The sequence below is a fragment of the Podarcis filfolensis genome (genome assembly GCF_964270895.1).
Source record: "Podarcis filfolensis genome assembly, chromosome: 1".
Lineage (NCBI taxonomy): Eukaryota > Metazoa > Chordata > Lepidosauria > Squamata > Lacertidae > Podarcis > Podarcis filfolensis.
This window is the reverse complement of record NC_139604.1, coordinates 35096017-35113909: the sequence shown is the minus strand read 5'-3', so window position 1 is coordinate 35113909 and position 17893 is coordinate 35096017. Positions and strand designations below refer to the sequence as shown.

The 17893-nt window shown below is 39.2% G+C and overlaps 1 protein-coding gene across 2 annotated transcripts in view; it reads left to right on the top strand.

Moving 5' to 3' along the window:
• Positions 1-17893, top strand: part of KIF5C (kinesin family member 5C) — a 73080-nt gene that overhangs the window by 29336 nt on the left and 25851 nt on the right. For both annotated transcript variants that reach the window (XM_083578892.1, XM_083578893.1), the window contains exons 4-11: positions 1488-1592; positions 5797-5845; positions 8070-8125; positions 10087-10174; positions 12522-12646; positions 13143-13247; positions 13620-13768; positions 15061-15209. In XM_083578892.1, the coding sequence (XP_083435018.1) occupies positions 1488-1592; positions 5797-5845; positions 8070-8125; positions 10087-10174; positions 12522-12646; positions 13143-13247; positions 13620-13768; positions 15061-15209 (826 nt within the window). The remainder of the gene's footprint in view (positions 1-1487; positions 1593-5796; positions 5846-8069; positions 8126-10086; positions 10175-12521; positions 12647-13142; positions 13248-13619; positions 13769-15060; positions 15210-17893) is intronic.

The window sequence follows — 17893 nt, the reverse complement described above, 5'->3', positions numbered from 1 at the left end:
AAGCTACCAGCAGTGCTGGCAAAGCAGCATTTGTTGGCATTAGGCCCAGCAGAACAATCTGCAGACTTATTACAGGCTCATCTTCCCCTCTTCCATCTTGCAATAATTTCTATCTATGTGGTAGCTCAGTCGCTGGTGCATAAGCTGGAAACTGCCTTCCAAGTATTAGAAACTGTGTTCTGGAGACATTTGCTCTGCATTCCCCAAAAGAGATTTGTTTTGATGTTAAATGGCCATAAAGAGCCATTTCTTTCTATAGAGAGTCCCAAGAAGGACAAATAAATTGAGGAATGATCATACCTTAGTGGTAAAGTGTATGCTTTGAACGTGGAAGGTGACCATCTCAGAGTCAAGTCTCAGGCATCTCCCGATCAAAAAAAATAGAAAAGTAAAAATGATCAGGTAGGAGGTGATGTGGAAGTCCACTTCATGAGACTCTAGAGAGCCATTGCCAGTCAAGGAGATAATACTGAGCTAGATGGACATACAGCTTGATTTGGCAAAAGGCAGCTTCTTACGTACCTAATTTAGTTCAGTATTACAGAGGATGTTGAGGTGTAGAGTTGGGGCTATGCTGCATAGTCACATGATGACAAGTGTTTATATCCCTGCTGGCTAAGCACTTTGCAAGGATATAAGTATAAATAGTCTTTTCTGCAGGCCTGCACAGTAGAAGAAGAGGTGAGGACGAGAAAAGGGGTCAGCAGGGAACTGGGTAAAGAGATGTACATTCAGCAACTTCTCTAAAAATGGTTGTGGTTTGGGCAAGTTCTAGGATAAAGCGGGGGGAAGCTAATAATAATTAACAGTATGATAAATCATGGTTGTAGTAATAATACACAACAAGCATTTGTATATTGCTTTTGAGTGTTGAAAGCATTTCACATGGACTATCCTGCTCTTGCCTACCTTACAGGGTCCACTGTATATTCCAGGGGTGTGTCCCTGAGACAGAAAGGTTGTGGCTTGGCTAAGGCCACCTAGTAAGTTCATGGCAAAGGTGATCTGCCCGATTTATATCTCAGTCTCTTAACTACCCTGCTGCACTATTGGCAAACAGTACATTGTGGGGGCAGAAGTAAGCTGAGAGTTGGAGTCAGATCTGAGTCCATGTCCCACCCTCTACCATCAACTACAGGGAATAAGACATATGGTGGGGCTATAACCATAGTGTGCAAAATAGGCAATTAAAAAAACATACTATTACTTATTTACAGCATTTGCCACATAGCAGGTACATACATTGGTATACCATCTTGCAGGACTGTTGCGGAGAGAAAAACATAGTAAAGTTTGTGAACCTGACAAATTGAAAAGGAGCACTATATGACTTATTAATACTTGCAATTGTGTACGTATCTAGAAAATTACTGGAAAGCAGTCAGCTTATGTTTGTTACGTGAACATGCATTTTGTGAAGATTCGCCACATGTATGCACATGGTGAACAGTCTTCTGCAATTTACTTCTTACCTTTTGTGTCTTCAGGGGAAGCTACATGACCCACAGCTAATGGGTATAATTCCAAGAATTGCACATGACATCTTCGATCACATCTATTCCATGGATGAAAACCTAGAATTTCACATAAAGGTAAATGCAAAATGACATGTCATGGTCAGATAAAAAGAAGCTGAGCGAGGTGCCAAACCTCAAAGGTTGCACTTTTCCCTTAAATGAAAACCTCAGAATAAATTTGGGTCTGCAATATTTCACTTTCACAAATGTTGCTTGTCAAGATTTCAGTATCTCAGATAAAATTATCCTTTCTTTTTTTATTTGAAATAACTTCTATTTCTACATACAGGTCTTTATGAGCTCTTATGTGCCTGCATTTATTTTTTTCTTGTGAATTGAGAGTGGGAGCAAATAACTGAATCAAATGTGATTTGGAGAAATGTGAACCAAGTAGTGAGCTAAAAGTACATATAGGGTTGCATGATTTGAAAAAAGAAAAAAAAAGGTTGTAAAATCCTATAAAACACATCCCTTTGAGGCACAGTGACCAGACACAATCCTATTTTGTGCTGGATTCAGTCTGCATTTTGCTGTGGAAAGAAAGTTGTTATATGTCACTCTTAATGATATGATCAAGATTTAAGAGCTTAGCACATCTTAACACCGGCTGTATTTAAAAGCTTTAAGTGGCTCCTGGATAATCCAGGAATGAGCTATTGAGCCAAATATTGCACTTATGGCAGGATTAGTTGTGTACCAGGCTGATAGCTTTTTCTTCGATTGGCAAAGTTTTGAGTTAATCAGATGTGGCACCCAACTGAAATATTATATAGTTGTAAGCATTTAAAGGGATTAAAAATGCTACTTGTAGACTAGCATTTCTTAAGAAGCTCCCACTATTTTTGTTGCTTTGCTGGAAAATTAAGTGTTCTTGTTACTGAATGACAGATTAGAAATGATTCACAGATCCTTGCATGCCGTAGTGACTGTGTATGGTTCTGCATTTGAAAAGATCTATATATTTGCACCCAATGTAGGTGCTGTCAATCTTTGTTTTTTGGGGGTGGTGGTGGTGGGGACTGGATACCTTGATTTAATTATCGCACCCCCAATGGGTGATTTGCCTGATACATCAGTCTTGGTGCACACAATTTGGGTGTTGGTTAAACTCACATATCCAGGGGAGTATTTTTCCTCTCCCATTCCATTTGACAAAGGTGGCATTGTCAATCTTCTTTTAAGGATGTGGTTAGGGGATTTGGTGTGTGCTCCCTGCCCTCGCCCTTTCCTCATTAACTGCAACATTATGTTCATGTTTACTATAGTTAATGCTAAGCAAAGTTCGCTTTTCAACCACAGCTAGAAGTTGGTTTGAGAGCCAGTGTGGTGTAGTGGTTAAGAGAGGTGGACTCGTAATCTGGTGAACCGGGTTCATGTCCCCGCTCCTCCACATGCAGCTGCTGGGTGACCTTGGGCTAGTCACACTTCTCTGAAGTTTCTCAGCCTCACTCACCTCACGGAGTGTTTGTTGTGGGGGAGGAAGGGAAAGGAGATTGTTAGCCGCTTTGAGACTCCTTAGGGTAGTGATAAAGTGGGATACCAAATCCAAATATTTGGTTTGCAAACCCTGATTAATGCTAACAACATCCAGCTTGCTAGCATACCAGACTCCATCTGTTCCAGGCTATAGATTCTTGCAGACGCAGGTGCTGCGCATCACTGCTGCTTGCAAAGATCTTGTATGCACCTGCCACTCAATAGCTGGCACCATCACTCCCCAGGTGCTGCATATAGTGTTGTGTTGTGGTTTTAAATCACCACATTGGTCATAGTCTTCTCTATCTATAATGACACAGAGCTTTACTTGTTTATGTGGATAGTCCTTCTTGGATTGACGAGTTTAGATCTCTTTTGGAATTTAAAAAAACCCTGCAAAATTTGAATATAAGATCTCTTCAGTCATTGTCTAACGTTAGACATGTAAGGAAGTAGTTTTCCTTCCCTTCATGAGTGCACAAAAAAAGGAGAAGATGAATACTTAAAATTAGCCTACTCAACTACTGTTTTGTACTGCTGTGACAGCAAATGTATTTGAATGGCATTGAACAAATTGTGGAAGCTGATTACGCAAGAGAGGTGCCATTTGGAAATGGCAGGCATTCTGGACATGGAGAGGGGAATTCCATCAAACAGCTACATGGCTTTCTGATAAAATATTGCTACTGTCAAAGCTTGCTCAAGCATTAGAATGTTTCTATTAAAATGTTGAGTCTTGCAGAGACATGCTTATTTTTAACTAAGACATGGGCGAAATGCACTCCACATACACAACAGGGGGGGAAAAATTTAATTCAGCGCATGTTGAACATTGGAGGTAGATAGAATGACGATTATAGGCTTAGCTCTACCATTCAGTATGCCCCATATTTGGGTGTCTTTTCTCCTACTGTTTCCTTGTGGAAGTATGTCCTGAGTACCCTCTCAGAAATAAGCAAAGTACCGTATTTTTTGCACCATAACACTCACTTTTTTCCTCCTAAAAAGTAAGGGGAAATGTCTGTGCGTGTTATGGAGGGAATGCCTACGGGTGGCATGCCTACGGATTTTCCTACTCTAAAAACTATGTGCGTGTTATGGTTGGGTGCGTGTTATAGAGCGAAAAATACGGTATCTTATTTTACTTATTATTATTTTTGTAAGGATAGTGATCTTTTTTGAAGGGAAAAGTTTGATTTGTAGCTCTGGCATGAATGTAAATGGAGTGTTATTCAGAGTTATGTGACGATGATTTAGGTCAGGTGGTACCCTTCCTTCTGTAATTACTTGAATAAAAATCCCTGTTGATTTCAGATTCTGCAGAGTGAGTTCCCTCTAAGTCAAGCTATCAGGGCTGCCAAGAAGGGGAAATAAGCTATGTTTTATACCAACAAGCATCTGAATCAATGTAAATCTATAATACAGTTGTAAAATTCAAAAGGATAGTGGAGCATCCTCATATAGAAATGCTCAGCTTTCATATCGATAGTGGTGTGTGTGTGTGTGTGTGTGTGAGAGAGAGAGAGAGAGAGAGAGAGAGAGAGAGAACCTTTGATTTCAGTAATTTATCACCTTTGTACTCCTGGTATACTCCTGGTGGCAGAAAAAAGAAGAAGAAATGAATGAAGTGCAAGCAAAATGGTCATGCTGCACCAGGGGTGATTAAAAAATTTGTCAACACTTCAAATGTACCCAGTCCTCAGCCCCTCTCCTCAATTAAAACTGGGTTAGCTTAGAAGTTAGTCACTATGGTGCTTGTCAGTATTGGTAAGCATGGTTTTTTTCTTTTTTCTTTTAATGCAATAAGGCTACTTTCTAGTCTGGCTTCAGTGAGCAGTGAGAAGTAGTCAATTAAAGCCATCATTACATCAATAGCAAAAGTGTTCTGCCTGAGTAGCTCATGTTCTGAGAGTCCAGCATCAAATATTTAATATTTAATGATGGAAACAAGCAAACAAAAGCTCTCAGATGGACTGTAGCTTAATCCCCAGTCAAACATTAAGATGGAGCATGTTTGTATTTAGTTTAATAAGCATAAGTGACTGATTCATGTTATGGTTGCTTGGGAAACAAATGGGAAGTTGTACATATTTGTTCCTTAGCAAGCTGCGAAAGTATTAGTTTACAAGTTTTGTGGCACTGAAATTAGAGTCCTGCGTGATGAATTTTTACAAGTAAGTTCAATAGCTCTTCTGGACTATATAAGTATGCTAGTAGGGAAGGCACCTTTTCATGCATTGCCTGAAGGAAATTCTTTTAGAACTGAATCAAGTCAAATTTCAGCCCTACAAAGATTATTTTTTAACCCCATCAGTCCACTTTTAAGGTATAAACACTTTGTTCTAATAATGTGCCACTCATGGAGTCTGTTTTAATTAACCTGTGCTTCCGCCCTACCGCTAGTGATCCTAAATACCTTTCATTTCCATTGAAATTACTGGGATTTTTTTATCTCCTGAGTCTGTTACTCTTTGATATATCCTCTCAGTATCCTTGGATTTTACTTTCTTAATTCCTTGCCCCGCCTCAAATAATTAGAAGTGATTTCAGTAGTTCTTCAAGTAATCCACTTACCCCCCCCCCACACACATTTAGCTAGCCTGTGGATTGTGCAAATATTCCTTGTTTCAGCCTTTACACAATACAAATGTAATAAGTAAATCCAACCCTGGCAGAGAATACACAACAAAAGTAATATGCATAGACAGCATAAAATGGTTGTTTGCAACAGATTTGACCTTTTTGCAAGAACCCAAATTGAAAACTTGAAAACTTGTTAAATTAGTGTTTTTCATTTCTTTAGGTTTCCTACTTTGAGATTTACTTGGACAAAATAAGGGATTTGCTGGATGGTAAGTAAAGCAGCATCTCTCTCTCTCCTTTTTACTGTAGTTGTAATTACCAAAATGAGTATATTTTATCTTTAAAAAATAAAATGGTTTTCAGGTCAAGGACTGAACCCTGGACATTTGGATGTGTGCATTTCCTGGAGTAATATTCATACAGTGCAGACATTAAGGCCTGATAAGACTGTTTTCTCATAAAATTTGGGTTAATAGACTATATCACCCATTTAAAGTGGAGGGTGTGGAACTAAACCTTTGGTGCTCCAAAGATTGCTGGCTACAAGTTCTGTAAGAGAAGAAGAGTTTGGATTTGATATCCCGCTTTATCACTACCCTAAGGAGTCTCAAAGCGGCTAACAATCTCCTTTCCCTTCCTCCCCCACAACAAACACTCTGTGAGGTGAGTGAGGCTGAGAGACTTCAGAGAAGTGTGACTAGCTCAAGGTCACCCAGCAGCTGCATGTGGAGGAGCGGGGAATCGAACCCGGTTCACCATATTACGAGTCCACCGCTTTTAACCACTACACTATATTAGCCCTGGCCATTGGACATTCTGGCTGGAACTGATAGGAGTTGTAGTTCTTCAGATGCAATGTTGGACAAGCTTAAGCCAACATGGTGCAGTGGTCAGAAATGATAGGACTTGCAGTTGGCCATCATCTGGAGGGCCACAGGCTAGCCATCTTTATGTAGTTCATTAATGCATCCCTGATTAAAAGATAAAGTGTACTATAGAAGTACCTCCTAGAAGTACATCCAGAAGCAAAGGCTGGTTGGGTTGTCCATATCCAGTTTTTGGAATGCCCAGAGACTGTAGTCAATTGCCCGATATTTAGACTTCTGTAAACAAAGCACTACTTACAGGAAGAGAACGGGGGCAGATAACCTATAACAGTTGGAAAACTGTCTTACAATTTCGGAGAGCAGAGTGTCATGTTTGCATCCATGTCCCCTTCCCACCAGACTTCCTGGGCTTTCAAGGGTTGTTGGGTTCCTTTTTCCTGGTCTTAATAGTGGTTGAAGCAATAATCTCCCACTATTTTTCATACTTTTTTAAAAAATAAAATTGCTGGGAATGCTCTTAATATTTTGTTTTCATTTTTAAAAAAGGTATCTTATGAATTGAGAATCATGTTATACCTGTGTATATTTAACAAGCCAGAGAGCTTTGAAAAATAAAAGAGCTGAAACAGTTGAAGCATCCTTAATATTTTGGTTTGAAGTACTTTGTACAGTAAGGCCTAGTGCATGTGGTCCAAAAAATTATAGTTTGTTGGACTGGGAGCAAACAACAAGCTCATGCTGTCATGAGCTTTCTTTGCCATTACACTTTTATTTATTTCACATTCTCCAAGCAATTAACAAAATAGCAAATACAGTATGTATATGTAACAAACAAAACTGAAAACCTACAGTACAATACAATGCAATACAAAACAACAACAACAATGGAAACACCTGAACTGGGAACATACAAGTTGACCATTTGCTACAAACCAGGATTGCAAACCATGACTATATACTGTTGCCTGGTTTCAGAGTCATGGTGAGCTTTGGTTTAAGAATTTATTTATTAATTAAAATTTGTATACCACCCTTCCTCCAAAGATTACAGGGTGGGTGGTCCCCAACATAAAAATACAGAATGGAAACACAAAATGCAGAATAAAACAAAAACAAACCAGCAACCCCGCTTCCACAAAACACATGTAAAAGGCCATAGAATAAACGAGAAGTCTTCTACAAAGCATATGATGATGGGAACATGGTTTGCTGGAATGAAAATGTGACCTGTGAACTGGGCTGAAGTGGCACCATTATCACTTTGGTTCTGAATCTGGTCACTTCTAATTTTTAAGTTAATTTTGTGCATTGACCAAGTAGTTTTTATCTTGATAAAACCATTTGGGAGAAATTGCACTGCAGACATACATCAAAGCTTCCAACTTTTTTGTGATCTATGTTTTTCATGAGCAAGTCAGAGTAAAATATGTGTGTCAGCATTGCTTTTTTTGGGAGTTTAGTTGAGACTCCTGTCTTGTCGTTTAATGTAGAACTAAGCAATGGCATTGTATACTCTAAGTACATCATGTGGCTAACTCTTGTGTAGATTAAATTGCGGCTTTCCTCCATGGATGGATCTGCTTGTGTTATTCAGATTATTCTTGTGGCTCATCAAATTTGTGCACTTTCTTCATCAGTGATTCTTGATGACTTTTCCTCCTTTTAGTTTCAAAGACAAACCTTGCAGTTCATGAAGACAAGAACAGAGTTCCATATGTCAAGGTAAAAAACATTCCTTTAGATACAGAAAAACCTTTAGAAATTGTTCTGGTCTAATGATTGAAAATGGTTTGTGTGATCACATGAATGTGCTTTATTTTTAAAATTTGCATGCCACCTTTTTTCAGACACCATCAAGATAGCTTGACAAAAACTGTGGATAGCACTAAATAAAAAAATTACAGAATACATACAGGTGAAACTTGGAAAATTAGAATATTGTGGAAAAGTTCATTTATTTCAGTAACCTGGTTCAATGCCCATGGGATTACTGTGCTTGATTGGCCGGCAAACTTGCCTGACCTGAACCCCATAGAGAATCTATGGGTCATTGCCAAGAGAAAGATGAGAGACATGAGGCCGAGCAATGCAGAAGAACTGAAGGCTGCTATTGAAGCTTCCTGGTCTTCCATAACACCTCAGCAGTGCCACAGGCTGATAGCATCCATGCCACACCGCATTGAGGCAATAATTGATGAAAAAGAGGCCCAAACCAAGTACTGAGTACATATGCATGCTTCTACTTCTCAGAGGTCCAATATTGCTCTATATGCAGTCTTTGTTTTGCTGATTTCATTTCGTATTCTAATTTTCTGAGATTGCTAATTTGGGGTTTTCATCAGCTGTACGCCATGATCATCACAATTATAAATAAAGGCTTGACATATCTCGCTTTGCATGTCATGAGTCTATCTCATATATTAGTTTCACCTTTTAAGTTGAATTACTGAAATAAATGAACTTTTCCACGATATTCTAATTTTCCGAGTTTCATCTGTAGATGATTCCAATACAGTGCAAGCAGCTTTCTCTCCTCTTCCTGGACCCCTCTCTCGCCAGATCTGCTCCAGAGAATTCCCCAACCCTTTGGAGCAGATTCTGAGGGTGCATGGGGTGAGCTTAGGAGATGAGTTCTGTCATGCAAGTGAAAGTCTGCTATGTGAGAGGAGCAGCAACTTGGGGCACAACCCCATGTATAGAATCAAGGCCATAAAAGCAGTCATACCATTATTTAACTACTGGAGCCAACAAAACATACATATTACCAAAAAGAAAATCGATGGGTAAGAAATTCTAGGTGGTATCCAGCTAAGTCATGACTTACTTAATTAGTTTGTTGGTCTATTCAGAATGTGACTCATTCAAATACCAGCCACCTAAATGAACCCTTCAAAATATGGTAAAATAAAAAAGACTGCAATCATTTATGTTCCCAGTGGATTTTTTTTATTTCCTGAGAAAAGACCTTGTGTAGGTAAATTTTGACAACTTTTCTCATACACATACAAACACACACACATCCCCCAAGCAATTGTCACAAAATAATTTGCTGTTTTTTTGTGGTACAGTGGATATTCAGATTCAATTACTTAGAAACTTTTTTTTCCCCTTGTGCTGCTCTGAATGTTATCTTTAACAGTACTTCAGTAAGCCTCTCTTACACTAGAGAATGGAAGGGAATAATTTCTCATCAACCGAGAATTCTAACCGTAAAAATTCAAGCAATGCTTTTCTGAAATATTAATGGACTTTTGCAATTTTTGCTTCATTTTCCTCCTTTTTAAATGGTTTCGTTTTGTTAGTCATCCTATTGAAATGAAACATTTGCATTTAATATTAATATTTAACAAATATGGAAGACACTAGAAGGAAGTATTTTATTCTCAATATTCATAGAAGGGAATGGTGTTTTTAGGTTCATGTTCCAGGTGTCAGGGAAGTAAAGGTCTTTTTCAATCTTTATTATTCAGAACTCGGTCTGTTAGCCTTCTGGAACTGCATATTAAATTGCACTGTAGAAACTGCTCTTCTGTTGTTATCTGGTATGTTTTCTATGGTTGTGTCCAACATAAATTTGAGGACAGAATTTTGGCCTTGATTTGGGCCAAGTATATTGATTGGTACAAGTTCCTTACCTCTCCCGAATTCTCTTTATCTGACAAGTGCTGAATTTGAATTTCTAGGGCTGCACAGAAAGGTTTGTCTCTAGTCCTGAAGAAGTTATGGATGTAATTGATGAGGGGAAAACAAACCGCCATGTAGCTGTTACAAGTAAGCATTTATGTACTGCTAACCCTGTAATTAGGTTTTAACTAACTGCAACCAACACCATGCTAAAGTTCCAGTCAATGTTGTTGCATCACTGCCTGCTATAATGCAAAAAAGGTACAATTAATATGTGATTAGTCTCTTTGATTTTACTCAGCTTTCTTATGCTGGAGTTCCTAATGCATAATGGTAAAATATATTACTATTTTTGCAACTTGAAAGGCATTTTGAAAATTATGATTAACATTTTCACAAGAGATAATATTTTAGGTCTTTAAATTTACAATATACGGAATGAATTCCTACCTTGTTGTTGATAAATGATAGTTGTTTTTTTTTAAAAAATTAAAAATCCTGTAACTTTTTGTGTTATTTAGCAACCATGAGTATTCACATTTATAACTTGTGTAAAATGTAGCCAAACTCAAGTGTTTACAAATATGTGGCAGCTGTTTTTGTGAATTATAAGGCAAACAATGTTGCTCAGATTTAATGCAAAGAGCAACAATTATGTTGCCTAGCATAGTCATAAAGCCTCTAGTACAATAAGTGAAATTTAGCCACCATTAAACTTTGTGGGTTTTTTTTTTCTTTAAATGTGCTCAGTGTAATGGGAGATAGCCTCATCATTCTGATGACTGCACAGCTTTGTGCCTTAATTAGTGGAGAATGGGTTTTTTTGATACATAAGTGTTTGTAGAACCATTTGTGGTTCACTATCAGTAGAACAGAGAAGACTTAAATTCACAAGGTTTCCACGTTATTATTTTTTCTAAAGTTAGCTTTCAGGACTTTAAGCCTCCACTTGTTACTTTGTTTGATTTGCATTATGTTTTTCTTTCTGGTTGCAATCTATTTTGATATCTTGTCACCCATGGTCTAAATTGTTTTTAGTTTGTCCTCCAAAAAGGGTGAATAAGCTGTGATCTGCTTTAGATGTCTCATGGACATACAGTGGTACCTCGGGTTACATACGCTTCAGGTTACATTCGCTTCAGGTTACAGACTCCGCTAACCCAGAAATAGTACCTCGGGTTAAGGACTTTGCTTCAGGATGAGAACAGAAATCGTGCAGCGGCGGTGCAGCGGCAGCAGGAGGCCCCATTAGCTAAAGTAGTGCTTCAGGTTAAGAACAGTTTCAGGTTAAGAATGGACCTCTGGAACGAATTAAGTTCTTAACCCGAGGTACCACTGTACTTCCCACTGCAGAAAAGCCTTTAGTTTACTCAGAATGGTCTTACAATATCTCACACTTGGTTGTTGTGACCGGACCCAGGAATAAAAAGGCAAGACGCAAGTGATGACTTGAACTAGGGTCACATTTTCCGTATAATATTTGCAGGGGGAATTAGAAGAATTGGAAGCTAGCTTAGGTTCATCCTTGGGCAAACCCAACCCTGCCAATTCCAAGGCCTTGCTGCCCCATCCCCTGCTGGACCCCACAACTCTGGGCAGGTGAACTTCAAGAATATTCCATATCCAGGCTGAGGGCCCCACAACTCAGAGCGGTTGAGCTCTGGAAATGCTCTTCACCTTCAAAGGTGCCTAAGGGTGCTCAGTTACTACCTTATCTGACCTTAACCTTTCCAGCAGCTCCCTGTTGACAGTGCCAAGTTAACCACAAAACCAAGTCATTCTATTTAACAGCACTGACCCCTAAACTCCCCGAAATCCAATACAGAGTAGGTGAAGGGACCTGCTTGACTAAGTTGCAGGCAGGCAAAAAATTACTACAGTCATACCTTGAGTAACAGACGCTTCAGGTTGCATTATTTTGGGTTACGGACCCGCCGAAACCCGGAAGTACTAGAACGGGTTACTTCTGGGTTTCGGTGGTCGTGCATGCGCAGATGCGCCGAATCGCAACCTGTGCATACGCAGACGCACCGCTGTGGGTTGTGAACACTGCGGGTTGTGAACGTGCATCCCATTCGCAACCCGAGCATCCACTGTACTCAGGTCTGAAGTGCCTGGTGAGCCTATACTGGAATAGAGGGGTGGGCCAGAAGATGGCCAAAGAGTCTGTCAAGGGCATGGCCAAGGCTTATAACCGTGGGTGACTATGCTCCTCAGATACTGGTGCTGTGTGTGGGTATCTCCAAGCAGTTAGGTTCCCCCGCCCACATCATGGACTGGCCACAACAACGTTCCCATATGTAGCACAGTGTGGCTGGTGGGAGCAGACTTTTGTTTATTTTCTCTTGTGGTCACAAATTGTTTTAACTTGGAGGGCTTCTTGTTGGCTTGTCTTAGCCCGTTAGTTATTAATAACAACCCTCACGACAAAACAGGTTTTTGAAGAGATGCATAATATTTTATATAACACCTCACTGAATTTTCTTTTTTGTAGACATGAATGAACACAGTTCTAGAAGTCATAGCATCTTCCTAATTAATATCAAACAAGAGAATGTTGAAACTGAAAAAAAACTCAGTGGGAAGCTTTATTTGGTAGACTTGGCTGGGAGTGAAAAGGTAACAGAAGTACCTTATTACTCTACATAACGTTATTGATTTGTTAGTGGTGCATGATGGTGGTAGCTTTATTTCAACTCCTAACTAGTCCTTTTGAAGTCACTGCATGATTGTCTTGTATACAAGAGGGGCCAGAGAATGATCTGGAAGTAGAGGACACCATTCTGTTGCAGCTAAGCAAATCTGCCTCTATAAAGGGCCAGAATGGTCACTGAGATTTCATATGAAAGCTGCTTTAAGGTCTACAAGGGAAATTTGAATATAAGTGAAATAAAGTTTTTTTTTAATTAAAAAACCCCACTTGTGTGTTGTGTTTATATATGATTAGCAAAGAAAATAACTGTTACAAGTGTTACGAAAATTTTGTAGCTTTGCAAACTGATAACTTCTCTGGGTCAGGCAGGATAGGGTAAAGCTACTTTCAAGTGTTTAACCTTTTTCTTATTTTGCAATGATCAGAATTTGAGCTCACTGAGCAATATCTGCTCTCTGGCAGGTCAGCAAAACGGGTGCAGAGGGCTCTGTTCTTGATGAAGCCAAAAATATTAACAAGTCTTTGTCTGCTTTGGGCAACGTGATCTCAGCACTAGCAGAAGGAACTGTAAGTAATTCATACTTTTTAAAAATAGTGACCGTTTGATGGCTTGGTTACTTTCCCAGTTCTCTACCTCTTAGTGCAAATTAATAATAGATCTTCACCTTAAACTCAGAGGAGAAAAGGTATCTATCCCCTTCCCACCCACCCCCACTTTGCCAGCTGGCAAGAAGTTTTTTGTTTTTTTTTACTGCAGGAGATTTTAGTTCCATATTTAACTAGTGACAGATCAGATGGCAATCTGTTAGAAATTATATGAACCTGCCTTAGCAATATGAAAACAGTTTTACATATTCTAGGTTGACTTACTTTTTACTTATTGTCATCCCTTTTAAGCAATTGTGTGTATTCTGATCCTGTATCATCCTTCTTAATTAGAAAACACATGTCCCCTATCGAGACAGCAAGATGACCAGGATTCTTCAGGACTCCTTAGGTGGAAACTGTAGAACCACCATTGTCATCTGTTGCTCCCCATCCATCTTCAATGAAGCAGAAACCAAGTCTACTCTAATGTTTGGGCAGAGGTGAGCAGGTACACCTGTCTCTTGGGAGAGATTATGGGTTGGATCCAGTTGTGTCCCTCCTCCGACACAGGCTCTTTAATCTAGCAAATGTGTTCATTAGAAGAATGGGAGCTGAGTTATGGGCAGAAGTGAGGCCAGCCAATTATGGCTGGATAAGAAAACATTGCTGGGGTTGGACTTGGCATCTTCTGTCAGCAGACAACAATGATATTGCAGTAGTTCCATGATAAGGCACTCAAGAATAAAATTGCATATGCAGCAAAAGAACTTGCTTTGTGCTTAATTTTCTGCATCGGTGCTTTGCTGGCTCATAGCCTGATGTGGCTCTATTGATCTTCCAGTGACTGCGTTGATGTGGATAATGTGCATAGCTTTCCTCACAGTAAATGTGCAGATCAGATAAGTGAAGTGAACTGGACATATTAAAAAAGCCTTTCAGAAGGCTTCACTTCTGATCTTTAAACCCCAGTAGTGCTACTGGAAGCTTAGTAGTATTTGTATCCAAAGGTTTTGGTATAGGGCAGAGGGGAAAGATTGTTGTAAAGAGCTTGGATGTGACAGATTATTGCTCAGATGCAATAATTCAGGCGGCCTAGTCTCCATCACACTTGTCTTTTCTTGTTTGTTGACTGGGTCCTTTTCTGCATTAGCATTTATTTATTTTTTAATAAAAAGGATGGGATTTTCATTTGGAAGTCATATCCATTTTGCAGCAGACTGAGCCAACATAGTGTGGTATAGCCTTGGCTAATGAGAGCTATGATAGATGCTACATAAATAATGAATTCAGGGATGTGTGTGTCAGCCATAAAACTGGAATCAAATGAGTACATTTAAGTCTTGCTATGCTGGGGTTGTTTAAGGGGGCGGGGGGAGAAAAAAGAAAAACAGTGCAATTTGGTATCAGCGGAACAGAGTCTGTCGTTTCTCTTATTAAAAACAGAAATGCCAGCCGAGACTGGTAGGAAAAGAAAGACTCTGAGGAAAACTTCAAGAAGGAAGTACAAGCCAGTTATCCAGACATAAAGACTTATGTGGCTCACCCTGCTGTAAAGGATGCAAAAGAAATATTAATATTTCGTTTTCCAGGAGAAATATTCTACATTTGCTGCTGTTTGTATTTATTCTTTTGCAGTGCAAGCCTGTACATATCTACCCAGAAGTACGTTCCATTGAGTTCAGTGGAATTTACTTCCAGCTAAGTGTGTATAGTATTACAACTTTCAGACCACAGAGAAGTTAATAAGATTAATGTCAGTGCTTGTTTGGTGTGTTGTTGTATTTCTGTACAGAGCAAAGACCATTAAGAATACAGTCTCTGTGAATCTTGAGCTGACTGCTGAAGAATGGAAGAAAAAATATGAGAAGGAGAAGGAAAAAAACAAGACATTGAAGAATGTTATCCAGCATCTGGAGATGGAACTGAACAGGTGGAGAAATGGTGAGAAATAACTCTGTTGTCAATTATTAGGCAGCTGTTAAGGTATTAAATTAAAGAAGCCAAATAGTTGCAATAAAATAAATTATGATACACTTTACTGTCCGTTAAGGCTCTGTTACAATGATGAATCATGTTCTTCTGTTTGTCTGCACAGACCTATTCAACTTCAGTTCATCCCTAAACACAGTCCTGGTTCAGGACGTCACAATGCTGGCTTCCTAAACCATGGTTTATAAAGCTGGGGACCAACATTAGGCCCACACAGTCCTCCCCTGTGGTCTGCCCTCTCCTCCTCCTCTTGTATAGCTTTGGTGTGGAGAATCCTGGCTTGCTTTACATCAGAGTTCTCTTGTTGTCTGAAAAAGGAAGCTCTGGTTTAACCGACTAGAATATTAACAGAATGTCTCTATTTTCAGGCAGAATGTTGGAGGGTATGGGATGTAAGCAGGAAATATTTTCAATTTACGCCCTGTTTCCTTAGGCCACTAGCTGTCACACCCAACTTTAAAATGATAATGTGTACGTGTTGCAGGGATGGGATTATTCACAGAGATTGCTCATCAATAGACTTGCAATTGAGAGGAAGGAAAATTGCAAATGGAACATTGTGCTGTTGCATTCTTTACTTAAAACACTGAAACTATTAATTGAGAAGTAAGTCCCATTGAAAACAGTTGAATTTGAGTAACCTTAACATGCTTGTCTGCTCATTAATTCTATTGAAATGAGTGGGACTTACCCCTGGTAAGTGGAGTTAGGATAGCAATCTAACCGAGAAATGAAATGAGAGTCCACAAAATGGTTAAATAATGCCACAATTCCATGCAGGTATGATAACACATGGTTCAGGTTTTAATGAATGAACTCCATTTGTAGGAATTTAAAAACTTGGGGTGGTATCCAACTGAATGGTCCCACTAGCTCAAGAACTTTAAGCTTTGCATTGGAACTTCATCTCCTCACAAGACAACCCCAAATCTGAGGGCAGGGAAACTCTATTGTGTAGCTTAAAGTCCTTGCACTTTTTTTACTTGGATACTGCCCTTGATGAGTTTTATTTTATTCACCACCATGTCGTCATTCTGCTTATATGTTTTTCTCTGTCGGACAGAAAACTATTGGACCTACAGATTGATAATATAGAAGAAGTAAATGCTTCACTACTTAAAAGAGCAATACCAGTCTGAGCAACAATAAGTCTGAAATCACAACTTTCCCCCTAAAAGCATTGTTTGTATGTTGTAAATATTATAGATACATTATTATTTTTATTTTGTCTGATGTTGTTAGCCTCCATAGTAGCATACAATGTGTTGTTGAGGGAGAAGGGCTTCAATTGCAAAAGAGTTCTTTCCCCCGCTATAACCCAGATATGTGAATATTGGTTGTATGTTACTCAGTTGTGAAGGGGGATAAAGAATATTCTTTTTGTTTTATTATACCCGCCCATCTGGCTGGGTTTTCCCAGCCACTGTGCTGCCATATGACAGGCAAGAGACACATATGGGGTGGGTTCCTCGTATATTGTTAGTTTAAAAAATAAATATAACAAAAATGAAATTACATATACCAGGAGCTAAGGTTAATTTTGCCAGGACAATGTAGCAGTAAATTATTTTCAAGCATGAACAGGGAGCTTTCCCCCTCACTGCTGAGTAGCCACCACCACCTGCACACATCTTGGATAGGCAGGGAAAGCTTAAAGGGCAAAAGATAATGACATTTGCAAATATATACCAGAGATGGGGAATGTATGGCTCTCCAAATTTTGTTTTGCTATTATTCCCAACAGCCCTGGCCATGGTGGCTGGGACTAATGGGAGCTACAGCCCCTGACATCAATATTATTATTATTATTATTATTATTATTATTATTATTATTATTATTATTATTCCACCACAGGGACACAGCTTTGCTTTACACTTCTGCCATTTAAAAAACTAACATTGGGAGCAGCCATTCCCCCCCGCCAAAGGCATTCTACCGATTGCCACTGTATACACTTGTGAAAATGATAAGCAGCTTATTTTCTTTAGTAGCAGAAAGCACACACTAGAACAAATTCTGAGATTGTTTGTGCTTAATTAAACCTGATTCTTCTCTTTCCTTTGAAAGCATTTGTATCCAAGACACTTGCAGTGATGCAGACATGCCACTCTAACTTTTCTGGTGCTTTCAAAAATAGCAACATAGCCTCCAGAATTGCTGCTCAACTGTAAAGAGACAGGCATTCTTCTCTAGTGTGTCACCAGAACTGCCTGTAAGTGAAATATTGCAGAAGAAACCTTGGAAATAGACCAACTTATTTCAGTTGGCCTAGCAGAAAGTGGTTCGCAGGATTGTGGTAGGGTTTTCCTCCCAATGTGTAAGAAAAAAGAAAAAAAAAACATATAGGAAAAGAGACAGCAGGCAATAAAGGATCTTAAATAAATAATGTGGAGTGTAAAGTACTATCACCTTTCTAATTGCATTTAAGGTTAGAATTGGCAGAAGGGCTGTGCTTTCCCCACCACCTTGGCCTTTTTCTGCTTGCAGCCTGCACTTTTTGTATCTGTGGGTTGGTTCATGCAAGGCTTCAACTGTGTTACTTGAGGTTTCCCACAGGCATCTGGCCTGCCATTGTGAGAACAGGATGCTGGGCTAGATGGGCCATTGGCCTGATCCAGCAGTCTTCTTATGTTCC